The sequence below is a fragment of the Oncorhynchus mykiss genome, chromosome 14 (genome assembly GCF_057628025.1).
Source record: "Oncorhynchus mykiss isolate SJ-2025 chromosome 14, ASM5762802v1, whole genome shotgun sequence".
Classification (NCBI taxonomy): domain Eukaryota; kingdom Metazoa; phylum Chordata; class Actinopteri; order Salmoniformes; family Salmonidae; genus Oncorhynchus; species Oncorhynchus mykiss.
This window is the reverse complement of record NC_143035.1, coordinates 39,793,142-39,819,824: the sequence shown is the minus strand read 5'-3', so window position 1 is coordinate 39,819,824 and position 26,683 is coordinate 39,793,142. Positions and strand designations below refer to the sequence as shown.

Below are 26,683 nucleotides of genomic sequence, written 5' to 3'. Positions count from 1 at the left end.
AACTGATTATTTAACGGTAGCTAGTAGCAGCTGATTAGTTAACGGTAGCTAGTAGTAGCTGATTATTTAACGGTAGCTAGTAGCTAGTAGTAGCTGATTATTTAACGGTAGCTAGTAGCTAGTAGTAGCTGATTATTTAACGGTAGCTAGTAGTAGCTGATTAGTTAACGGTAGCTAGTAGCTAGTAGTAGCTGATTATTTAACGGTAGCTAGTAGCAGCTGATTAGTTAACGGTAGCTAGTAGTAACTGATTATTTAACGGTAGCTAGTAGTAACTGATTATTTAACGGTAGCTAGTAGTAGCTGATTATTTAACGGTAGCTAGTAGTAACTGATTAGTTAACGGTAGCTAGTAGTAACTGATTAGTTAACGGTAGCTAGTAGTAACTGATTAGTTAACGGTAGCTAGTAGTAACTGATTATTTAACGGTAGCTAGTAGTAACTGATTATTTAACGGTAGCTAGTAGTAACTGATTATTTAACGGTAGCTAGTAGTAACTGATTATTTAACGGTAGCTAGTAGTAACTGATTATTTAACGGTAGCTAGTAGCAGCTGATTAGTTAACGGTAGCTAGTAGCAGCTGATTAGTTAACGGTAGCTAGTAGTAACTGATTATTTAACGGTAGCTAGTAGTAACTGATTATTTAACGGTAGCTAGTAGTAGCTGATTATTTAACGGTAGCTAGTAGTAGCTGATTATTTAACGGTAGCTAGTAGTAGCTGATTATTTAACGGTAGCTAGTAGTAGCTGATTATTTAACGGTAGCTAGTAGTAGCTGATTATTTAACGGTAGCTAGTAGTAACTGATTATTTAACGGTAGCTAGTAGTAACTGATTATTTAACGGTAGCTAGTAGTAGCTGATTATTTAACGGTAGCTAGTAGTAACTGATTATTTAACGGTAGCTAGTAGTAGCTGATTAGTTAACGGTAGCTAGTAGTAACTGATTATTTAACGGTAGCTAGTAGTAGCTGATTAGTTAACGGTAGCTAGTAGCTAGTAGTAGCTGATTATTTAACGGTAGCTAGTAGTAACTGATTATTTAACGGTAGCTAGTAGTAACTGATTATTTAACGGTAGCTAGTAGCAGCTGATTAGTTAACGGTAGCTAGTAGTAACTGATTATTTAACGGTAGCTAGTAGTAACTGATTAGTTAACGGTAGCTAGTAGTAGCTGATTATTTAACGGTAGCTAGTAGTAACTGATTATTTAAAGGTAGCTAGTAGTAGCTGATTATTTAACGGTAGCTAGTAGTAACTGATTATTTAACGGTAGCTAGTAGTAACTGATTATTTAACGGTAGCTAGTAGTAACTGATTATTTAACGGTAGCTAGTAGTAGCTGATTATTTAACGGTAGCTAGTAGTAGCTGATTATTTAACGGTAGCTAGTAGCTAGTAGCAGCTGATTAGTTAACGGTAGCTAGTAGTACCTGATTATTTAACGGTAGCTAGTAGCTAGTAGCAGCTGATTAGTTAACGGTAGCTAGTAGTAGCTGATTATTTAACGGTAGCTAGTAGCTAGTAGCAGCTGATTAGTTAACGGTAGCTAGTAGTAACTGATTATTTAACGGTAGCTAGTAGCTAGTAGCAGCTGATTAGTTAACGGTAGCTAGTAGTAACTGATTATTTAACGGTAGCTAGTAGTAACTGATTGTTTAACGGTAGCTAGTAGTAACTGATTATTTAACGGTAGCTAGTAGTAACTGATTATTTAACGGTAGCTAGTAGTAACTGATTATTTAACGGTAGCTAGTAGCTAGTAGCAGCTGATTAGTTAACGGTAGCTAGTAGTAACTGATTATTTAACGGTAGCTAGTAGTAACTGATTATTTAACGGTAGCTAGTAGTAGCTGATTAGTTAACGGTAGCTAGTAGTAGCTGATTAGTTAACGGTAGCTAGTAGTAACTGATTATTTAACGGTAGCTAGTAGTAGCTGATTATTTAACGGTAGCTAGTAGTAGCTGATTAGTTAACGGTAGCTAGTAGCAGCTGATTATTTAACGGTAGCTAGTAGTAGCTGATTAGTTAACGGTAGCTAGTAGTAACTGATTATTTAACGGTAGCTAGTAGTAGCTGATTATTTAACGGTAGCTAGTAGTAACTGATTATTTAACGGTAGCTAGTAGTAACTGATTAGTTAACGGTAGCTAGTAGCTAGTAGTAACTGATTATTTAACGGTAGCTAGTAGTAACTGATTATTTAACGGTAGCTAGTAGTAACTGATTATTTAACGGTAGCTAGTAGTAGCTGATTATTTAACGGTAGCTAGTAGTAGCTGATTAGTTAACGGTAGCTAGTAGCTAGTAGTAACTGATTATTTAACGGTAGCTAGTAGTAACTGATTATTTAACGGTAGCTAGTAGTAACTGATTATTTAACGGTAGCTAGTAGTAGCTGATTATTTAACGGTAGCTAGTAGTAGCTGATTATTTAACGGTAGCTAGTAGTAGCTGATTATTTAACGGTAGCTAGTAGTAGCTGATTATTTAACGGTAGCTAGTAGCTAGTAGTAGCTGATTAGTTAACGGTAGCTAGTAGTAGCTGATTATTTAACGGTAGCTAGTAGCTAGTAGTAGCTGATTAGTTAACGGTAGCTAGTAGTAACTGATTATTTAACGGTAGCTAGTAGCTAGTAGTAACTGATTAGTTAACGGTAGCTAGTAGTAACTGATTATTTAACGGTAGCTAGTAGCAGCTGATTAGTTAACGGTAGCTAGTAGTAGCTGATTATTTAACGGTAGCTAGTAGTAGCTGATTATTTAACGGTAGCTAGTAGTAACTGATTAGTTAACGGTAGCTAGTAGTAACTGATTAGTTAACGGTAGCTAGTAGTAACTGATTATTTAACGGTAGCTAGTAGTAACTGATTATTTAACGGTAGCTAGTAGTAACTGATTAGTTAACGGTAGCTAGTAGCAGCTGATTAGTTAACGGTAGCTAGTAGCAGCTGATTAGTTAACGGTAGCTAGTAGTAACTGATTATTTAACGGTAGCTAGTAGTAACTGATTATTTAACGGTAGCTAGTAGTAGCTGATTAGTTAACGGTAGCTAGTAGCTAGTAGTAACTGATTAGTTAACGGTAGCTAGTAGTAACTGATTATTTAACGGTAGCTAGTAGTAACTGATTAGTTAACGGTAGCTAGTAGCAGCTGATTAGTTAACGGTAGCTAGTAGTAACTGATTAGTTAACGGTAGCTAGTAGTAACTGATTATTTAACGGTAGCTAGTAGTAACTGATTATTTAACGGTAGCTAGTAGTAGCTGATTAGTTAACGGTAGCTAGTAGTAACTGATTATTTAACGGTAGCTAGTAGCAGCTGATTAGTTAACGGTAGCTAGTAGTAACTGATTATTTAACGGTAGCTAGTAGTAACTGATTATTTAACGGTAGCTAGTAGTAGCTGATTAGTTAACGGTAGCTAGTAGCTAGTAGTAACTGATTAGTTAACGGTAGCTAGTAGTAACTGATTAGTTAACGGTAGCTAGTAGTAGCTGATTATTTAACGGTAGCTAGTAGCTAGTAGTAACTGATTAGTTAACGGTAGCTAGTAGCTAGTAGTAGCTGATTAGTTAACGGTAGCTAGTAGTAACTGATTAGTTAACGGTAGCTAGTAGTAACTGATTATTTAACGGTAGCTAGTAGTAGCTGATTATTTAACGGTAGCTAGTAGTAACTGATTATTTAACGGTAGCTAGTAGTAACTGATTAGTTAACGGTAGCTAGTAGTAGCTGATTATTTAACGGTAGCTAGTAGCTAGTAGTAACTGATTAGTTAACGGTAGCTAGTAGCTAGTAGTAGCTGATTAGTTAACGGTAGCTAGTAGTAACTGATTAGTTAACGGTAGCTAGTAGTAACTGATTATTTAACGGTAGCTAGTAGTAACTGATTAGTTAACGGTAGCTAGTAGTAACTGATTATTTAACGGTAGCTAGTAGCTAGTAGTAACTGATTATTTAACGGTAGCTAGTAGTAACTGATTATTTAACGGTAGCTAGTAGTAACTGATTATTTAACGGTAGCTAGTAGTAACTGATTATTTAACGGTAGCTAGTAGCTAGTAGTAACTGATTAGTTAACGGTAGCTAGTAGCTAGTAGTAACTGATTAGTTAACGGTAGCTAGTAGTAACTGATTATTTAACGGTAGCTAGTAGTAACTGATTAGTTAACGGTAGCAAGTAGTAACTGATTATTTAACGGTAGCTAGTAGTAGCTGATTATTTAACGGTAGCTAGTAGTAACTGATTAGTTAACGGTAGCTAGTAGTAACTGATTATTTAACGGTAGCTAGTAGTAACTGATTATTTAACGGTAGCTAGTAGTAACTGATTATTTAACGGTAGCTAGTAGTAACTGATTATTTAACGGTAGCTAGTAGTAGCTGATTATTTAACGGTAGCTAGTAGTAACTGATTAGTTAACGGTAGCTAGTAGTAGCTGATTATTTAACGGTAGCTAGTAGTAACTGATTATTTAACGGTAGCTAGTAGTAACTGATTATTTAACGGTAGCTAGTAGTAACTGATTATTTAACGGTAGCTAGTAGTAACTGATTAGTTAACGGTAGCTAGTAGTAACTGATTATTTAACGGTAGCTAGTAGTAACTGATTATTTAACGGTAGCTAGTAGTAGCTGATTATTTAACGGTAGCTAGTAGTAACTGATTAGTTAACGGTAGCTAGTAGCAGCTGATTAGTTAACGGTAGCTAGTAGAAACTGATTATTTAACGGTAGCTAGTAGTAGCTGATTAGTTAACGGTAGCTAGTAGTAGCTGATTATTTAACGGTAGCTAGTAGTAGCTGATTAGTTAACGGTAGCTAGTAGTAGCTGATTATTTAACGGTAGCTAGTAGTAACTGATTATTTAACGGTAGCTAGTAGTAACTGATTAGTTAACGGTAGCTAGTAGAAACTGATTATTTAACGGTAGCTAGTAGTAGCTGATTAGTTAACGGTAGCTAGTAGTAGCTGATTAGTTAACGGTAGCTAGTAGTAGCTGATTATTTAACGGTAGCTAGTAGTAACTGATTAGTTAACGGTAGCTAGTAGTAACTGATTAGTTAACGGTAGCTAGTAGTAGCTGATTATTTAACGGTAGCTAGTAGTAGCTGATTATTTAACGGTAGCTAGTAGTAGCTGATTATTTAACGGTAGCTAGTAGTAGCTGATTATTTAACGGTAGCTAGTAGTAGCTGATTATTTAACGGTAGCTAGTAGTAACTGATTATTTAACGGTAGCTAGTAGTAACTGATTATTTAACGGTAGCTAGTAGTAGCTGATTATTTAACGGTAGCTAGTAGTAACTGATTATTTAACGGTAGCTAGTAGTAGCTGATTAGTTAACGGTAGCTAGTAGTAACTGATTATTTAACGGTAGCTAGTAGTAGCTGATTAGTTAACGGTAGCTAGTAGCTAGTAGTAGCTGATTATTTAACGGTAGCTAGTAGTAACTGATTATTTAACGGTAGCTAGTAGTAACTGATTATTTAACGGTAGCTAGTAGCAGCTGATTAGTTAACGGTAGCTAGTAGTAACTGATTATTTAACGGTAGCTAGTAGTAACTGATTAGTTAACGGTAGCTAGTAGTAACTGATTAGTTAACGGTAGCTAGTAGTAGCTGATTATTTAACGGTAGCTAGTAGTAACTGATTATTTAACGGTAGCTAGTAGTAGCTGATTATTTAACGGTAGCTAGTAGTAACTGATTATTTAACGGTAGCTAGTAGTAACTGATTATTTAACGGTAGCTAGTAGTAACTGATTATTTAACGGTAGCTAGTAGTAGCTGATTATTTAACGGTAGCTAGTAGTAGCTGATTATTTAACGGTAGCTAGTAGCTAGTAGCAGCTGATTAGTTAACGGTAGCTAGTAGTACCTGATTATTTAACGGTAGCTAGTAGCTAGTAGCAGCTGATTAGTTAACGGTAGCTAGTAGTAGCTGATTATTTAACGGTAGCTAGTAGCTAGTAGCAGCTGATTAGTTAACGGTAGCTAGTAGTAACTGATTATTTAACGGTAGCTAGTAGCTAGTAGCAGCTGATTAGTTAACGGTAGCTAGTAGTAACTGATTATTTAACGGTAGCTAGTAGTAACTGATTATTTAACGGTAGCTAGTAGTAACTGATTATTTAACGGTAGCTAGTAGTAACTGATTATTTAACGGTAGCTAGTAGCTAGTAGCAGCTGATTAGTTAACGGTAGCTAGTAGTAACTGATTATTTAACGGTAGCTAGTAGTAACTGATTATTTAACGGTAGCTAGTAGTAGCTGATTATTTAACGGTAGCTAGTAGTAACTGATTATTTAACGGTAGCTAGTAGTAGCTGATTAGTTAACGGTAGCTAGTAGTAGCTGATTAGTTAACGGTAGCTAGTAGTAACTGATTATTTAACGGTAGCTAGTAGTAGCTGATTATTTAACGGTAGCTAGTAGTAGCTGATTAGTTAACGGTAGCTAGTAGCAGCTGATTATTTAACGGTAGCTAGTAGTAGCTGATTAGTTAACGGTAGCTAGTAGTAACTGATTATTTAACGGTAGCTAGTAGCTAGTAGTAACTGATTATTTAACGGTAGCTAGTAGTAACTGATTATTTAACGGTAGCTAGTAGTAACTGATTATTTAACGGTAGCTAGTAGTAACTGATTATTTAACGGTAGCTAGTAGCTAGTAGTAACTGATTAGTTAACGGTAGCTAGTAGCTAGTAGTAACTGATTAGTTAACGGTAGCTAGTAGTAACTGATTATTTAACGGTAGCTAGTAGTAACTGATTAGTTAACGGTAGCAAGTAGTAACTGATTATTTAACGGTAGCTAGTAGTAGCTGATTATTTAACGGTAGCTAGTAGTAACTGATTAGTTAACGGTAGCTAGTAGTAACTGATTATTTAACGGTAGCTAGTAGTAACTGATTAGTTAACGGTAGCTAGTAGTAACTGATTATTTAACGGTAGCTAGTAGTAACTGATTATTTAACGGTAGCTAGTAGTAGCTGATTATTTAACGGTAGCTAGTAGTAACTGATTAGTTAACGGTAGCTAGTAGTAGCTGATTATTTAACGGTAGCTAGTAGTAACTGATTATTTAACGGTAGCTAGTAGTAACTGATTATTTAACGGTAGCTAGTAGTAACTGATTATTTAACGGTAGCTAGTAGTAACTGATTAGTTAACGGTAGCTAGTAGTAACTGATTATTTAACGGTAGCTAGTAGTAACTGATTATTTAACGGTAGCTAGTAGTAGCTGATTATTTAACGGTAGCTAGTAGTAACTGATTAGTTAACGGTAGCTAGTAGCAGCTGATTAGTTAACGGTAGCTAGTAGCAGCTGATTAGTTAACGGTAGCTAGTAGTAGCTGATTAGTTAACGGTAGCTAGTAGTAACTGATTAGTTAACGGTAGCTAGTAGTAGCTGATTAGTTAACGGTAGCTAGTAGTAACTGATTAGTTAACGGTAGCTAGTAGTAACTGATTATTTAACGGTAGCTAGTAGTAACTGATTAGTTAACGGTAGCTAGTAGTAACTGATTAGTTAACGGTAGCTAGTAGAAACTGATTATTTAACGGTAGCTAGTAGTAGCTGATTAGTTAACGGTAGCTAGTAGTAGCTGATTATTTAACGGTAGCTAGTAGTAGCTGATTAGTTAACGGTAGCTAGTAGTAGCTGATTATTTAACGGTAGCTAGTAGTAACTGATTATTTAACGGTAGCTAGTAGTAACTGATTAGTTAACGGTAGCTAGTAGAAACTGATTATTTAACGGTAGCTAGTAGTAGCTGATTAGTTAACGGTAGCTAGTAGTAGCTGATTAGTTAACGGTAGCTAGTAGTAGCTGATTATTTAACGGTAGCTAGTAGTAACTGATTAGTTAACGGTAGCTAGTAGTAACTGATTAGTTAACGGTAGCTAGTAGTAGCTGCTTAGTTAACGGTAGCTAGTAGTAGCTGATTAGTTAACGGTAGCTAGTAGTAGCTGATTATTTAACGGTAGCTAGTAGTAACTGATTAGTTAACGGTAGCTAGTAGTAACTGATTAGTTAACGGTAGCTAGTAGTAACTGATTAGTTAACGGTAGCTAGTAGTAACTGATTAGTTAACGGTAGCTAGTAGTAACTGATTATTTAACGGTAGCTAGTAGTAACTGATTATTTAACGGTAGCTAGTAGCAGCTGATTAGTTAACGGTAGCTAGTAGCAGCTGATTAGTTAACGGTAGCTAGTAGTAACTGATTAGTTAACGGTAGCTAGTAGTAACTGATTATTTAACGGTAGCTAGTAGTAACTGATTAGTTAACGGTAGCTAGTAGTAACTGATTATTTAACGGTAGCTAGTAGTAACTGATTAGTTAACGGTAGCTAGTAGCAGCTGATTAGTTAACGGTAGCTAGTAGCAGCTGATTAGTTAACGGTAGCTAGTAGTAACTGATTAGTTAACGGTAGCTAGTAGTAGCTGATTATTTAACGGTAGCTAGTAGTAACTGATTAGTTAACGGTAGCTAGTAGCAGCTGATTAGTTAACGGTAGCTAGTAGCAGCTGATTAGTTAACGGTAGCTAGTAGTAACTGATTAGTTAACGGTAGCTAGTAGTAACTGAGTATTTAACGGTAGCTAGTAGTAACTGATTAGTTAACGGTAGCTAGTAGAAATGAGATGCTATGAGCTTGTGGCCTTGTTGAACTTTAAACTCCTCCTTACTCCTGTTAGGGTTTGTGCTTCTGGCCAGATTAATTTCCTTCCCAATCTAGACTACTTACAGCCTGGTTTCAGATCGGTTTTGTGCAGTCTTGCCAAACGTGACAATGACCCTTCTTTTTATATATATATATATACACATACGTTCTATGCAATGACCATAGGAGTTGGCAGGACAGCACAAACAGATCTGGGACCAGGCTAGACAATGTAGTCCGCTCCCAACAAATAAGTGTCTTCACATCCAACGAATCATTCTGAGGTAGATCCTCCGTAAGCATCAGAAGAATTCACATACCAAGGGGGCTTGTTGTGCCAATTGTTTTTAGGCTGTTAGATCCTTGGGGAACCACCCCGTCTCCTTGGATAGATCCACATCATGTCCAACGCATGTGTCTCTTCACCTCTACTTTAGGCACAAGTGGTCACCCTCTCTCGACTTTTCTCACTGTCATTCGTGAAGGATAATTCTTCCAAGTTTTACCAGTGAGACGTCTTGTCTATGCAGCATCAGTCTCACGGGATGTATACCTTTTCCTATCGATCTTAGATATGTACTGTTTTGAATGACGCACAGTGAGTGACTTGTAGGGCAGAAGGTGTTAATAAATTGTAGCACATCTATTTTTATTTTTTGTTGTTTCAAAGCACTTTTTGTTTTGTTGTTTGTTTAGTAGCCCACTTGAGTTAAGGCTGCATGAGAGAGAAATGCAACCATTTAAACAATTATGGTCAGGTGTTTGTTTTTTTTTCCTTAACAAAACATACAGTAACATCCTATTATATTGGTTTCTGTTCTGTATAATTATCATGTGATCTTCCAAACTTTGATTCAGCTTTGATCTAACTTTTAGTAAAACGATAACCATTCAGAGTCGCCTGCGGACACTGTGGAAGTAGAGAATCACCCGCGTGCACTGAACCTTTAACCCTGGGAAGAAAAGTCCGATCCACAGACACTCTGTTTTTAAAGAGTCCTCATATCATGGCCAAATTAAACAAGATATCTAGAATGACATGGACATGTTTTTAAAGAGTCCTCATATCATGGCCAAATTAAACAAGATATCTAGAATGACATGGACATGATTTTAAACAGTTTGATGAACGCTAGTCTGTTGAGTCCTATTTTGAAACACTTCCCCCCCCCTTCATTTAAACTGCATTGCTTCAATCTGTGATCAGCTGTTGTCTATTGGGACTATCACACAGAGGAGAATGTTACACGGGAACTGGAAAACTCATCAATAAAAATTCTCAGAAGTTGGCCTGTTTTGGTATTTTATTTTCCTTTATTTTTAATCAAGCAAAAGGTTTGTGTGAGCATTAAATAAGACCAATACACAGTGGGTACTTGGGAAGACTCGAGACCATAGGCGTACTGTTAAAATAAGGAGTACTCTGGGCAGAGAAATGTTCTTGGTGGTACAGTAACCAAAACAGGCTGAGAACCGTTGGATATAACGCCAGAGAAGACCTGAGAAGTTCCTCTGCCTCCCTTACAAGAGCCCCACACTGCCAGGTCATATCTTCACCAGGCCCTATAACACCCCTTATTCCTCTGCTATTTACAAGAGCCCCACACTGCCAGGTCAGTAGCTATTCACTTACATTGGTCGTAAGAGCCAGATGCTCCATCTTAAATATTATAGCACACAAACAATGTAAGGGACAGGCATACCCCTATGTGTGTGTGAAGATACATTGCTGTGTGTTTCTAATTTATTTTAAATTTTACCTTTTATTTAACTAGGCAAGTCAGTTAAGAACAAATTCTTATTTTCAATGACTGCCTGGGTTAACTGCCTGGGTTAACTGCCTTGTTCAGGGGCAGAACGACAGATTTGTACCTTGTCAGCTCGGGGGTTTGAACTTACAACCTTCCGGTTGCTAGTCCAACGCTCTAACCACTAGGCTACCCTGCCCCCTCTACACTCTAACCACTAGGCTACCCTGCCTCCTCTACACTCTAACCACTAGGCTACCCTGCCCCCTCTACACTCTAACCACTAGGCTACCCTGCCTCCTCTACACTCTAACCACTAGGCTACCCTGCCCCCTCTACACTCTAACCACTAGGCTACCCTGCCTCCTCTACACTCTAACCACTAGGCTACCTACCCCCTCTACACTCTAACCACTAGGCTACCTACCCCCTCTACACTCTAACCACTAGGCTACCCTGCCCCCTCTACACTCTAACCACTAGGCTACCTACCCCCTCTACACTCTAACCACTAGGCTACCCTGCCCCCTCTACACTCTAACCACTAGGCTACCTACCCCCTCTACACTCTAACCACTAGGCTACCCTGCCCCAAGCGTTTCACTTGACATGGCTCATACAGCCAACGTGGGACTGACAATACACAGTGTTAAAAAAAAAAAAGCTGGTCAGAGTCTTGGAATAATTCTCTGTATTGTACAGAGGTGAATCTCACTAACAGATGAGCAAGTAGTAGTGGGTCGGCTGGCCCGATTTTCCTCCAACCCAGAGATGTTTTTCCACATATGTGGATGGCTGCGTTGCACTTCAACTATGTTGTAAACTCAAGGCAGTCAGTGCCCTGCTTGCTTTGTCATCTGCAGGACAGGGTGAGCATTTCACTTCACTGGACCAACCCAAAGCACAGTTAAGGTTGTTCAGAAGGAGGACAGACTTTTTCTAGGGGGGGGGGGGGGTTTAAATATCTGTTCCGTTGGTCTTTCTACACATTCAAACAACACACTTCATCCACCACCACAACAAGGAGGGACTACCTGAACTTGTCTAATAAGAAACCCCTTGTTTTAGTTTTTTTCTGTTGCAAAAAAAGTTTTGCAGTAAAAAAAATGAATAGAAATCTGATGCGGATCTTTCTTCAGTGCCGTGGTGAACACGCCGAAGAGGATAGCGACTACAGTGAAGCCTTGTGCCAAGATACGTCCTCTTCATCAGGAGCTGGGACTGCCGGGTCTTGCCTTGTTTGAAGGCTCGGACACCGTACATCAGCGCTCCAGCTGTACCGAGACAACCTGGAGAGGAGACGCAGAATAGAGATGTTTTTTTTTTTTTTTTTAAACCAAACAATTAGGTTTTCCATAATCACTCTTTAAAATAGATGTGAAAGGAGGAGCATTCAGTAGCTTCCATTTTGGTTTTAAAGTGATCCAAATGCTTCTCTGTTTTGTTTTTGAGAAACCTAAAGGTCTGTAATCATAATACTTTAAAAAAGACCGATGTAAATCTTAAAGACATTTTAGGCCTGATCGTGTGTAAGGGAGGTGGGGTTGTTTTTAATTCAGATTGTGTATGCAATTCATTCTGTAACCACAGGGGAATGAACCGTCTGCAGAGAGAGAGCATGTCCAATGTTGAAGTAGTGTCCGATGTTATATTCACATAAAATGTTCAAACCCTAACTAGGTTATACAGACAGTCTGGCCACTGGTCTAGCTGTGTAGTCTAGCACCCAGGGTATGACCCATTGATTGCACTAGTTGTATGACCCATTGATTGCACTAGTTGTATGACCCATTGATTGCACTAGTTGTATGACCCATTGATTGCACTAGTTGTATGACCCATTGATTGCACTAGTTTACCATTATAATACATGTTTATTATGAAACGCCTTGACAAAAAGGCATTGTGGGCCCTGTAATGTTTCATAATGGGGCTTGGAACACTCGGCTATGTTCCAATCAAATTACCTTTTAGTCTACTTTATGGGTTCCACAAGGACACTGTGCATGACACATATTATAAAAACTAGCTGGCTGTACCAAATTAAGTTGATCGTATGCTATTCCCTACTGTAGCTAACTAGCTGTTGTCTGTCTTGGTCGTAAGACGCACATGGATGACCAAATGACTGTCTAGTCAATGCATGAATAATCTAATTTATTAACAGTATGCATTGAAGCCGACTAGGAACAGCTGTGGGCAGTGGACACTTTTCCCTAGAGTTACTCATTACGCAACTCACCCAATAGTGACAAACGGGTTCTCCTTCGACTTCCTCATCAACTTCTCCTGGAACGTCTCTTATCTGGGTCGAGATAGAGGTGTAAATCCTTCTATAACAGGGGGCTTGGATATGTCGAGCATTGGTTGTTGGGTCGTTGTCGCTGACTGTTCAGAGACAAACCGGGTAGCGACAGCAGCTGCCATGCCTGCAGAGTGTGTGTTCACGAAGATACGGTTGCCAGCTACAGAGGAAGGGAATGAATGGTTTGGAACAAAGACGTTGAAAATATGAGAGATGACCTAACGAGAGTGCTTCCGTAAATATCACATGATATTCCCAATCTGTCCCTCAAAGCATCACTGTCACCTAATAATCCCCAGTTTACAATTGGCTCATTCATCCCTCTCCTCTCCCCTGTAACTATTCCCCAGGTCGTTGCTGTAAATGAGAACGTAGGGTAGCCTAGTGGTTAGAGTGTTGGACTAGTAACCGGAAGGTTGCAAGTTCAAACCCCCGAGCTGACAATCTGTCGTTCTGCCCCTGAACAGGCAGTTAACCCACTGTCATTGAAAATAAGAATTTGTTCTTAACTGACTTGCCTAGTTAAATAAAAAATTAAAAAACGTGTTCTCAGTCAATTTACCGGGTAAAATAACGGATAAATAAATAAAATATTACGCAAAGACTTCCGTTACTAGGGGCCACCTTTGACCAAGTGTTGCAACGTGTTGGAAACTTGAAAGAAGTCAAATATACTGAACAAAAATATAAACGCAACAATGTTAAAGATTTTACTGAGTTACAGTTCATATGAGGAAATCAGTCAATTGAAATAAATGAATGAGGCCCTAATCTATGGATTTCACATTATTGTTTATTGTGCTGGGGTGCAGCCAAGGGTGGGCCTGGGTGGGCACTGGGGGAGCACAGGGGGGGGGGGTGATAACAGCCTAACCAGTGCTGTTAGGGAGAGTAAAATGGTAAGAGTGAGGTGTTCTCTCATTTGTGTCTGGGAGTAGCTGGGAAACTAGCCAACGTTAGTCAGTTAGCTTGGATGCTTGACTGCTGTTGTGAGGTCAGAATGCTTGGATCAACGCTACTCTTTAGCCAGAGCGTCCAGTGTGCTCTCTGAACGCTCTGAGAGCAAAACGCTCTGAATTTACTGATGGACAATCTGACACGGAGTGCACCCTGGCACTCCAGATTAAATTTACGAACACACCCTTGGTTGGAGAGCATCAAAAGCAAATTGTGACCAACTGACTGATCTACAAATAATAGCTATAGTAGCTATTTATTTATTTTTATTTTACCTTTATTAGGCAAGTCAGTTAAGAACAAATTCTTATTTACAATGACGGCCTAGGAACAGTGGGTTAACTGCCTGTTCAGGGGCAGAACGACAGATTTGTACCTTGTCAGCTCGGGGGTTTGAATTTGCAACCTTCCGGTTACTAGTCCAACGCTCTAACCACTAGGCTACCCTACCGCCCCATGATGATTATGATTCAAGGTGATTTGTAAATTAGTCAGTCTTGTCTTTTAAAGTAATGTCGAACGCGCCCCATTATGAAACTTCTATTGATCAAATATAAAGCCTTGTGGAGAAATTATCGATGTATTCTTTAGTTGACCAAATTCGACACTCTCTCGTTAACCTCCATACAAAAATTCCTCACTTCTTGGTCTTATTTTCCTGGATAGAATTTTGGCAGAGTAACACTCTCGCTTTGCCTCTTCTCTGTCTTGGTAGTGGATTGGCGAGCAGTGACCGAAATTCTTGTCATTTTACCGAAGATGTTATATAACTAATCCAAGATAGATCAGAGCCTTTCATTTCCAATGGGATCAAATTAACCATAGTGGGCAGAACAGACATTGAGGTGGGCAGGGCCAAGCATGAGCTAGCGAGATCCTATTGGCGCGTTCTAGCATTTATTTGCATATTTCTTTAGGGGACGCGTTTGTGCAATAACTCAATTCCCCCTTGCAGTCCTACTAAGCAACGCTATTATTATGTTTTACTTTGGCAAAGGGTAAAGCCTACAAAACGTAGTCCACCCTTTTGGTACAGACTGTAGTTTCGGAAACAGAAGACTCTATTGAGAACAAACGTTTAATTGAGGAGAAAATGTGCATGACGGCCAAAATACATCTCGTTACATTTTTCCCCACTGTAAGCCACTGAGCTTCCTCTCATCACCATATTTGGCAGTGAGAGGAAACGCCAACCGGATGCTTAACATTTATACATCCGGTGAAATGTCTGACTCATTGTTCTATCTGTGTTTTTACTGACTCGGATCTTTTCCACTCGTTTCGTCAAAATAACGAGTTTTTCGACTCATTTCATTCGAGTCAGTAAGAGCCAATTTACGCTTGATCCGAAAATGTGATCGGAGGCACTGGATGGTGTGACGCAACTGAAGCCAAATTCGGCCTTGCCTCTCACATTTTGTAACAATGCAGAGGGGCTCTGTATAGTTCCACATTGACATTATTGGTTGACAGTAGATGAGGGACGGAGGTCCTGTATAGACGCAAACTCACTTCCTTCACAACAGCGCTGTGCAAGAACTATGAATGGTCTGACTTCTGCAGAGGCCATATCACTATAAATGCTGCACAGCCAATGCAGATAACAGATTTGCCATGCAGCGCTTTTCATGCCCAACGCACTCAGGACCCACAGTGAACGATGAACTGAAAACTGGAAAGAGTTAGGATTCTCCGAGCCTCTCATTTACATCGTTCACAATTTTTTAAATATTTAACTAGGCAAGTCAGTTAAGAACAAATTCGTATTTACAATGACGGGCCTACCTCGGCCAAACCCTAACGACACTGGGGCAATTGTTCGCCGCCATATGGCACTCCCATTCACGGCCGGTTTGTGATACGGCGTGGAATCGAACCAGGGTCTGTAGTGATGCCTCTAGCATGACGCCGTCATTGTAAATAAGAATTCGTTTTTAACGGACATGTCTAGTTAAATAAAGGTTACACAAATTGAGTTTGTGTTTATACTGGACCTGCAGCCCCCACTCAACCTCAACCAATCATGTCAATGATGAGCTACACAGCTCTCTGCATTATTGCAAAAATGTGAGAGGTGCACATTGACACCACACAGAGCTCAATTTGGCTTCTTCATGCCTCTGGTTGCCTCCGCAATTGCGTCACACCCTCCATATAAAGCTTCTGACCACATCTTCGGAATCAAACATAAATTTACTTTTAGTTCTCGAGTTTGATGAGCAGAGGCTGTGTATGTTTTGGTTCTACAACGCTGTTTCCGTAACATTCAATAAACTGCAAACATTCTTGCACCATGATCAATTATCAGTTCTAAACATGTATTTTTCTTCTCTATGTACTATGCTTATTATCAATTTTCCGCGCATATGACAGACAGTTTGGTGCTCGGAACAGTCCTCTTGGAGCCACTGAGACTGAGCAGCGTGTATCAATCGTTCTGTTGGAATCATTACTGCCAGCACAAGGCAGGTCAAACGAACAACTCAAACGAATGAGTCATTCAGAAAAATGAATCATGACTCTCGAGTCAGTAAAAAATATAAAAAAGAGGCGACTAATGAATCAATGAATCATGACTCTCGAGTCAGTAAAAATATAAGACTTAATGAATAAGTGAATCATGACTCGAGTCAGTAAAAAAAAAAGAGTCGATTAATGAATCAATGAATCATGACTCTCGAGTCAGTAAAAAAAAAAGAGTCGAATAATGAATCGTTCGCGAATTGCACGTCACTGTTGGCGAGGTAAGATGGCGGCGCCAGAGGAGCAGGAATTATCTCAGGCGCAGACCGAAAAACTCCTTCAATTTCAGGTAGTCAGCCTTTCTTCAGGTTTAAGTATTTCTTTTTTATATAACTCCATATTAATGTATGTTTAGATATATGAAGGACATTGTTTAAAATAAAGCACGCTAATGGGTGTAAAAAACGCTTTTTTGACAATATAATGTTGATACCCAATAGCGCCACCGCTAACGTTAGCTAACTTGCTACCGTTAACGTTATATCTAATCTAGCAACACAACAATTATTTTCTATCCTAAATATTGTCTGGAGTTGCTAGTTCGTTCCCGACAATACTCACAAAGAAACGATTCAACAAACTTAAATCAGTGTAATGTAAATTAGGAAGGACATGTTTAACTTGGTTATCTGCAGCACTTGGTTTACTTACGCCAACTAACTAGCTAAGCCAACGACAGTTGGCTAACTAGCTAGCAGTTTACTTGGTCAGCCAAGCTAACGTTACTTAGCATTTTAGCTAGAAGATGGTTTGAGAGTGAACATCAGACACACAACTGTTAATGACACATGACAAGCAATGACTGGTTCATTCCTAGTAAGGCCCCCTCTGTCTCATCCAGACCCAAGATGTGGAAATGGCCTGTAGGAAAGTAACATATTGGAAATAAATTCGGTTGAACATAACTTCACAGATTTGTCCGATCTCGTGTACACCAACCAGTGTTAGATCTGAGAGTTCAGATTTTTTGTCATTTTTTTGCATTTGATTTTCCAGGACTTGACAGGTTTGGAGTCTATGGACCAATGTCGTCGTACATTAGAACAACACAATTGGAACATCGAGGTAAGAACTGTCGCCCCCAAAATACTTGAATGGCTGTTTTTGATGTGGGCCTTGACGACTACATTATACACAGGTTATGATGCACCCAATGAATCCAATAGTTTATCAGAGGTTGCACTGTTATAAATTAACTACGTGCAGCAATATATATATAATAATATCTCATGAGAAATGTTGCCTTCAATATTCTGCATGAGCTCTGCGACACGGTTTAGTCTTCTTGTGGTGTGCAGGGCGAGATCAAATGGATAATGTCGTGTGTGTGTTCGTTCCCAGGCTGCAGTGCAGGACAGACTGAACGAGCAGGAAGGAGTTCCCAGTGTGTTTAACCCTCCGCCCTCCAGACCGTTACAGGTCAACACAGCAGACCACAGAGTGTATAGCTATATCGTCTCCAGGCCACAACCCAGAGTACGTACACACACACATTCTGTGTCTCTGTCTCTTATGATGTTCTTCTCTTTTTGCTCATATATGTCACCGGTAAATTGTTCTAGCATCTCAACTTTAAAGGTTGAATCTGCAATATGACATTCAAATACACAGTGGCGCAACCTTCTGTTTACTAAAATCATCCAGCTGACAGCTGTAGTTTTCTCATTGAATCTTCCCACTTTTCTGACCATGTTGCATCTGGTCTTTTTCTTACTTTTGTCCAGGGATTAATAGGATGGAGTTACTACATGATAATGCTACCTTTCAGATTGACATATTACACACTTCTGGACATATTCAGGTAATACAAATAAACTGTATTTGGCCATCAGTTCCCATGATGTTTCTGTATAAAGGTGACTGATTGGTTCCTCCTTCCTCCTCCTTCCTAACCAGGTTTGCCCTGCGGTGGGTCAGGCCAGACCCTCGTGGACGCGTCACAGACCCTGTGGGTGACGTGGTCTCCTTCATCCATAGTTTTGAAGAGAAGTACGGTCGATCGCATCCAGTGTTTTACCAGGGAACATATAGCCAGGTGTGTTACTCAGGTTCCCCAGTTTCATTCTCAATTTGGGATACTAGTACCTTGACCATCCACAACAAGTAATGCTAGAATGCAGAAGAACACCCCCCCCCCCCAAAAAAAGTTGACACACCTTAAGTTTTATTTTATTGAACAACCGACTAAATGGTTTTAAGAAAGCGGATGTTCCAGAATCCATATAGGTTCTACATGGATTGAATCGACGTGTAACTTGGTCGATAGCTGGTAGTGTTATTCAGCGAGGTGTGTGTTTTTGTTTTCCCCCCTGTAGGCATTGAACGATGCCAAACGTGAGCTTCGCTACTTGTTAGTTTACCTCCATGGAGACGACCACCAGGATACAGACCAGTTCTGTCGGTAGGTCCAATAACAAGTGATCACTTTACACACGAGGTCAACATACACGGGCAACAAAATGCACAATGATACTACAAGGCAATACCCAAACTCTGGAAGGCCAGGCACCCTTTGGGTACTATTGTCCTTTTTTCCAGGGAGGCAAGAATCATTAGTTGGTTATCTAGTTATAAATCAGGGTCTGTTGATGATTGGTTTGAATATGGATTCAGTTGATTGGACGAAGGCATACCATGCGTGTTTCTTTATTTGTGTCATGCTTGGTATTATACACATACCATCCACTCTTCATGTATTAGATGTTTTCCTTAGTGTACCCGGTACATCTTTCCTCACACGGTTTATATTAATGATGCTTCTGTTTCCATCTTCCTCCAGCTCCACGTTATGTACAGAAGAGGTCCTGACCTTCCTCAACACCAGGATGCTGTTCTGGGCCTGTTCCACCAGCAGGCCTGAGGGATACAGAGGTACACATCCGTCTACTCTTGCGTTGCGTCTTCACTACCTAGATCTCCTAGAGCTGGTGATACATTCTGCAAAGAGGAACTGGCCTCGTCCTTCACTCGTTGTTGTTGCTGTAAATGAGGACGTGTTCTCAGTCAGTTTGAAATGGTTAAAAAGGGTTAAAGATTTATTTTAAGTAAATCATTTGTGCTGGAACTGTGGATGATTTTCATCAGTGTCCTCTTAAGATATGAGGTGGAATCTCTTAGGGATGATGGATGATTTTCATCAGTGTCCTCTTAAGATATGAGGTGGAATCTCTTAGGGATGATGGATGATTTTCATCAGTGTCCTCTTAAGATATGAGGTGGAATCTCTTAATCAATCACTTTATTTTAGTGTTTTAATCTGTTTGGTGTGTGTCTGTTTTTCCCCTGTGTGTCTGTACCTCAGTGTCCCAGGCGCTGCGTGAGAACACTTACCCGTTCCTGGCCATGATCATGTTGAAGGACCGTAAGATGACGGTGGTTGGACGTCTGGAGGGGCTCATCCAATCAGAGGACCTCCTCAACCAGCTCACCTTCATCATGGAGGCTAACCAGACCTACCTGATGTCTGAACGCTTGGAACGGTAAGGCACTGATCATACCTGATGTCTGAACGGTGAGGGACTGATCCTACCTGATGTCTGAATGGTAAGGGACTGATCCTACCTGATGTCTGAATGGTAAGGGACTGATCATACCTGATGTCTGAACGGTAAGGGACTGATCCTACCTGATGTCTGAACGGTAAGGGACTGATCCTACCTGATGTCTGAACGGTGAGGGACTGATCCTACCTGATGTCTGAATGGTAAGGGACTGATCATACCTGATGTCTGAATGGTAAGGGACTGATCATACCTGATGTCTGAACGGTGAGGGACTGATCCTACCTGATGTCTGAATGGTAAGGGACTGATCATACCTGATGTCTGAATGGTAAGGGACTGATCATACCTGATGTCTGAACAGTAAGGGACTGATCCTACCTGATGTCTGAACAGTAAGGGACTGATCATACCTGATGTTTGAACGGTAAGGGACTGATCCTACCTGATGTCTGAACGGTAAGGGACTGATCCTACCTGACGTCTGAACGGTGATGGACTGATCCTACCAGACGTCTGAACGGTGAGGGACTGATCCTACCTGACGTCTGAATGGTAAGGGACTGATCCTACCTGATGTCTGAACGGTAAGGGACTGATCATACCTGATGTCTGAACGGTAAGGGACTGATCCTACCTGATGTCTGAACGGTAAGGGACTGATCATACCTGATGTCTGAACGGTAAGGGACTGATCCTACCAGACGTCTGAACGGTCAGGGACTGATCCTACCTGACGTCTGAACATTAAGGGACTGATCCTACCTGATGTCAGAACGGTGAGGGACTGATCCTACCTGATGTCTGAACGGTGAGGGACTGATCCTACCTGATGTCTGAACGGTGAGGGACTGATCCTACCTGATGTCTGAACGGTAAGGGACTGATCCTACCTGATGTCTGAACGGTCAGGGACTGATCCTACCAGACGTCTGAACGGTCAGGGACTGATCCTACCAGACGTCTGAACGGTCAGGGACTGATCCTACCAGACGTCTGAACGGTCAGGGACTGATCCTACCAGACGTCTGAATGGTCAGGGACTGATCCTACCAGACGTCTGAACGGTGAGGGACTGATCCTACCTGACGTCTGAACGGTGAGGGACTGATCCTACCTGACGTCTGAACGGTGAGGGACTGATCCTACCTGACGTCTGAACGGTGAGGGACTGATCCTACCTGATGTCTGAACGGTGAGGGACTGATCCTACCTGATGTCTGAACGGTCAGGGACTGATCCTACCAGACGTCTGAACGGTGAGGGACTGATCCTACCTGATGTCTGAACGGTCAGGGACTGATCCTACCAGACGTCTGAACGGTCAGGGACTGATCCTACCTGACGTCTGAACATTAAGGGACTGATCCTACCTGACGTCTGAACATTAAGGGACTGATCCTACCAGACGTCTGAACGGTGAGGGACTGATCCTACCTGATGTCTGAACGGTCAGGGACTGATCCTACCAGACGTCTGAACGGTCAGGGACTGATCCTACCTGACGTCTGAACATTAAGGGACTGATCCTACCTGATGTCTGAATGGTAAGGGACTGATCCTACCTGATGTCTGAACGGTAAGGGACTGATCCTACCAGACGTCTGAACGGTGAGGGACTGATCCTACCAGACGTCTGAACGGTGAGGGACTGATCCTACCTGACGTCTGAACGGTGAGGGACTGATCCTACCTGATGTCTGAACGGTGAGGGACTGATCCTACCTGATGTCTGAACGGTGAGGGACTGATCTTACCTGATGTCTGAACGGTGAGGGACTGATCCTACCTGATGTCTGAACGGTGAGGGACTGATCCTACCTGATGTCTGAACGGTGAGGGACTGATCCTACCTGACGTCTGAACGGTAAGGGACTGATCCTACCAGACGTCTGAACGGTAAGGGACTGATCTTACCTGATGTCTGAACGGTGAGGGACTGATCCTACCTGATGTCTGAACGGTCAGGGACTGATCCTACCAGACGTCTGAACGGTCAGGGACTGATCCTACCAGACGTCTGAACGGTCAGGGACTGATCCTACCAGACGTCTGAACGGTCAGGGACTGATCCTACCAGACGTCTGAACGGTCAGGGACTGATCCTACCAGACGTCTGAACGGTCAGGGACTGATCCTACCAGACGTCTGAACGGTCAGGGACTGATCCTACCAGACGTCTGAACGGTCAGGGACTGATCCTACCAGACGTCTGAACGGTGAGGGACTGATCCTACCAGACGTCTGAACGGTCAGGGACTGATCCTACCAGACGTCTGAACGGTCAGGGACTGATCCTACCAGACGTCTGAACGGTCAGGGACTGATCCTACCAGACGTCTGAACGGTCAGGGACTGATCCTACCTGACGTCTGAACGGTGAGGGACTGATCCTACCTGATGTCTGAACGGTGAGGGACTGATCCTACCTGATGTCTGAACGGTGAGGGACTGATCCTACCTGATGTCTGAACGGTGAGGGACTGATCCTACCTGATGTCTGAACGGTGAGGGACTGATCCTACCTGATGTCTGAACGGTGAGGGACTGATCCTACCTGATGTCTGAACGGTGAGGGACTGATCCTACCTGATGTCTGAACGGTCAGGGACTGATCCTACCTGATGTCTGAACGGTAAGGGACTGACATTAACTGACTGCCGGTCTGGGTTTTCAATACTTTAAAATGTGTTCCAGTGGTCTCTGTGCCTGTACAAGCCCAACACATCTGGCGCGCCAGACAAACTCAAACATAAGTATGGGAAATTGTTTTAATGTAATGTATTTGAAACCCACATGATTATTTTACTATTATGAAAAACACAAATGTGGAGATTGTTTGATCCTGGAGATGTGGTGTGGTGAGGTCTCCCATACGTCTGTCTCTGGTCCTGGAGATGTGGTGTGGTGAGGTCTCCCATACGTCTGTCTCTGGTCCTGGAGATGTGGTGTGGTGAGGTCTCCCATACGTTCGTCTCTGGTCCTGGAGATGTGGTGTGGTGAGGTCTCCCATACGTTCGTCTCTGGTCCTGGAGATCTCCCATACGTTCGTCTCTGGTCCTGGAGATCTCCCATACGTCTGTCTCTGGTCCTGGAGATGTGGTGTGGTGAGGTCTCCCATACGTCTGTCTCTGGTCCTGGAGATGTGGTGAGGTCTCCCATACGTCTGTCTCTGGTCCTGGAGATGTGGTGTGGTGAGGTCTCCCATACGTCTGTCTCTGGTCCTGGAGATGTGGTGTGGTGAGGTCTCCCATATGTTCGTCTCTGGTCCTGGAGATGTGGTGAGGTCTCCCATACGTTCGTCTCTGGTCCTGGAGATGTGGTGTGGTGAGGTGAGGTCTCCCATACGTTCGTCTCTGGTCCTGGAGATGTGGTGTGGTGAGGTCTCCCATACGTCTGTCTCTGGTCCTGGAGATGTGGTGTGGTGAGGTCTCCCATACGTTCGTCTCTGGTCCTGGAGATGTGGTGTGGCGAGGTCTCCCATACGTCTGTCTCTGGTCCTGGAGATGTGGTGTGGTCTCCCATACGTTCGTCTCTGGTCCTGGAGATGTGGTGTGGTCTCCCATACGTTCGTCTCTGGTCCTGGAGATGTGGTGACGTCCGTCTCTCTGGTCCTGGAGATGTGGTGACGTCCATCTCTGGTCCTGGAGATGTGGTGACGTCCGTCTCTCTGGTCCTGGAGATGTGGTGACGTCCGTCTCTCTGGTCCTGGAGATGTGGTGACGTCCGTCTCTCTGGTCCTGGAGATGTGGTGACGTCTGTCTCTCTGGTCCTGGAGATGTGGTGACGTCCGTCTCTCTGGTCCTGGAGATGTGGTGACGTCCGTCTCTCTGGTCCTGGAGATGTGGTGACGTCCGTCTCTCTGGTCCTGGAGATGTGGTGACGTCCGTCTCTCTGGTCCTGGAGATGTGGTGACGTCCGTCTCTGGTCCTGGAGATGTGGTGACGTCCGTCTCTCTGGTCCTGGAGATGTGGTGACGTCCGTCTCTGGTCCTGGAGATGTGGTGACGTCCGTCTCTCTGGTCCTGGAGATGTGGTGACGTCCGTCTCTCTGGTCCTGGAGATGTGGTGATGTCCGTCTCTGGTCCTGGAGATGTGGTGACGTCCGTCTCTCTGGTCCTGGAGATGTGGTGACGTCCGTCTCTCTGGTCCTGGAGATGTGGTGACGTCCATCTCTGGTCCTGGAGATGTGGTGACGTCCGTCTCTCTGGTCCTGGAGATGTGGTGACGTCCGTCTCTCTGGTCCTGGAGACGTGGTGACGTCCGTCTCTCTGGTCCTGGAGACGTGGTGACGTCCGTCTCTCTGGTCCTGGAGATGTGGTGACGTCCGTCTCTCTGGTCCTGGAGATGTGGTGACGTCCATCTCTGGTCCTGGAGATGTGGTGACGTCCGTCTCTCTGGTCCTGGAGATGTGGTGACGTCCATCTCTGGTCCTGGAGATGTGGTGACGTCCATCTCTGGTACTGGAGATGTGGTGACGTCCGTCTCTGGTCCTGGAGACGTGGTGACGTCCGTCTCTCTGGTCCTGGAGATGGAGGTTAATTTAACGTGTCTGTGTGTTCCAGGGAGGAGAGGAACCAGACGCAGGTGTTGCGGGCGCAGCAGGACGAGGCCTACCTGGAGTCGCTGAGAGCCGACCAGGAGAAGGACCGGAGGAAGAGGGAGGAGCAGGAGAAGGTCCAGGCGGAGGAGGAGAAGGTCCGGCAGACCGTCCTGGCTGAGGAGAGGAGGAGGAGGGTGAGAACGAGGAGTCTTTTATACTCTCTGTCCTCTCTCGCTCTGCCTACATTAAAACCGTTCCTTATCTTGGTTCTATGTTATTTAATATTTAGTTTTTGCCAGTTTGACTGTGGCTAACAAATTCTGTGTTTTTAGACGTTGGAGGAAGAGAAGGAGCTTAAGTCAGAATGTCTTCCCCCCGAACCCCCAGCAGACGACCCTGACAGCGTCAAAATCGTTTTCAAACTGCCTAACGATACCAGAGTAGAGAGGCGGTTCCTCTTCCAGCAGTCTCTGACGGTACGAACACAGCTCTTACAGGTGTTGGCATTTTAACCGGCCTGGTGTTTACAGTGGAGGCTTGACTCCCAATTCTACACAATCAAACCTGGTGTGTGTATATATATATATATTTATTTATTTATTTTTACCTTTACCTCTAGGCAAGTCAGTTAAGAACAAATTCTTATTTACAATGACGGGGCAGAACGACAGATTTGTACCTTGTCAGCTCGGGGATTTGAACTTGCAACCTTTCGGTTACTAGTCCAACGCTCTAACCACTAGGCTACCCTGCCGCCCCATGAACGTATGGTCTTGACAAAAAAAAAAGAACACCCATCTCTCCCTCTGTTTCTCCAGGTAATATACGACTTCCTGTTCTCGTTGAAGGAGACCCCGGAGAAATTCCAGATAGTTACCAACTTCCCCCGCCGGGTTCTGCCCTGCCTTCCCACGGAGGAGCAGCCCAACCCCCCCAGCCTCAAAGAGGCCGGCCTCAGCCGGTCCGAGGTCCTCTTTGTTCAGGACCTCACGGAAGATTGACACCTAGCTAACCTTCTCCTCCAACACGAGGAAAATAACTTATCTTTTTCCTTGTTTCTTCACACATTTTTTGTTTGTTTTTGTTTTTGTTTATATGGCCGTTGTGCACAACAAGGGATCACTGTCTGAAATAACAAAAAACAACAAAAAAAAAAACTCTTTAACACAAAATAATTTAGCCCTGCTCTATTCCCCCCGGCTGTCTTGTCCACCATGATACCTCCTCCTCTCTCCTCCAGTTAAATTTGGTTATGTTTAAAAGGAGAGCAATGTGAACTAACCTTCCTGTACATACATTACATATTTAAAGAACAAGGCTGAAAAAGCACTACTTTTTTTTTTAATTATTATTTTTTTTTTTTTAAATATTCAATCAAAGTTCACTCTATAATGTAATTGTCTTGAAACGACCAAACAAGCGAGGGGGGGGGGGGGTTGAGTTTCCGTACCGCCTGCAGTTTGGAACGACAACCCGGTTCAACAAGAAGAGGGCCACAGCTTTCACACGTGGCTTTTACCTATCTCTAGTATAACAGTCTGCCTGTGGTGACTCATAGATGCCTATTTCTCCTGTAACATCGGAATGGGCTGGTCATGTTTAAGATGTCATTTTCCAACAACTATAAATTAAACATTTTTAAAATGTTGTGGTGGTTTTGATTTTGTAGTGGCTGTCAGTGCTCTGTTCCCATCCTCGGCTTTCTTCGTCTAATACATCTCAGCCTTCCTACCAGGCCACAGAAACTCTGCTAATCTTGAAGTCATATCAGTTTTAATATTTTTTTTGTAGGTACGCTATAAATACAAAAGTGTGTGTACACCCCTTCAAATTCGATTTGCTGATCGGTGTTTCAAATCAAGCACACAGCCATGCAATCTCCATAGACAAACATTGGCAGTAGAATGGCCTTTATTGAAGAGTGACTTTCAACGTGGCACTGTCATATGATGCCACCTTTACAACAAGTCAGTTTGTCAAATTCCTGCCCTGCCAGAGCTGCCCTGGTCAACTGTAAGTGCTGTTATTGTGAAGTGGAAACAATGGCTTAGCCCTGAACTGGTAGGTCACACCAGCTCACAGAACGTGATGGCCAAGTGCTGTAGTGCGTAAACATTGTCTGTCCTCGGTTGCAACACTCACTACTGAGTTCCAAACTGCATCTGGAAGCAACGTCAGTACAATAATTGTTATTGGGGAAGTTCATATAATGGGTTTCCATGGCAGAGCAGCCGCACACAAGCTTAAGATCACAATGCCAAGCGTCGGCTGGAGTGGTGTGAAGCTCGCCGCCATTGTTCTCTGGAGAAGTGGAAACACGTTGTCTGGAGTGATGAATCGCACTTCACCACCTGGCAGTCCGACGGACAAATCTGGGTTTCGTGGATGCCAGGAGAACGCTACCTGCCCCAATGCGTAGTGCCAACTGTA

The 26,683-nt window shown here is 42.5% G+C and overlaps 2 protein-coding genes and 1 pseudogene across 3 annotated transcripts in view; 2 read left to right on the top strand and 1 right to left on the bottom strand.

Moving 5' to 3' along the window:
* LOC110489248 (clathrin light chain B) overlaps nucleotides 1-9,967 on the top strand; it is a 30,688-nt gene extending 20,721 nt beyond the window's left edge. The window contains exon 6 of the mRNA XM_090198922.1: nucleotides 9,555-9,967. The gene's annotated coding sequence lies outside the window, so the exon portion shown is untranslated. The remainder of the gene's footprint in view (nucleotides 1-9,554) is intronic.
* A 1,133-nt stretch (nucleotides 9,968-11,100) lies between these two features.
* Nucleotides 11,101-12,927, bottom strand: LOC110489250 (HIG1 domain family member 2A-like; annotated as a pseudogene). The gene is made up of 3 exons (XR_016486388.1): nucleotides 12,680-12,927; nucleotides 11,918-11,927; nucleotides 11,101-11,715 (listed from the first exon to the last, which is right to left on the bottom strand). The product of XR_016486388.1 is annotated as an HIG1 domain family member 2A-like (transcript).
* A 3,458-nt stretch (nucleotides 12,928-16,385) lies between these two features.
* On the top strand, nucleotides 16,386-25,901 carry LOC110489242 (FAS-associated factor 2). The gene is made up of 11 exons (XM_036943535.2): nucleotides 16,386-16,500; nucleotides 17,208-17,276; nucleotides 17,553-17,687; nucleotides 17,936-18,012; nucleotides 18,108-18,246; nucleotides 18,527-18,612; nucleotides 18,991-19,082; nucleotides 19,513-19,690; nucleotides 24,276-24,447; nucleotides 24,586-24,729; nucleotides 25,072-25,901. Exons 1-11 carry the CDS (start codon nucleotides 16,396-16,398, stop codon nucleotides 25,252-25,254), a joined length of 1,380 nt encoding a protein of 459 aa, XP_036799430.2. The 5' UTR covers nucleotides 16,386-16,395; the 3' UTR covers nucleotides 25,255-25,901.
* The last annotated feature ends 782 nt before the right edge of the window (nucleotides 25,902-26,683 follow it).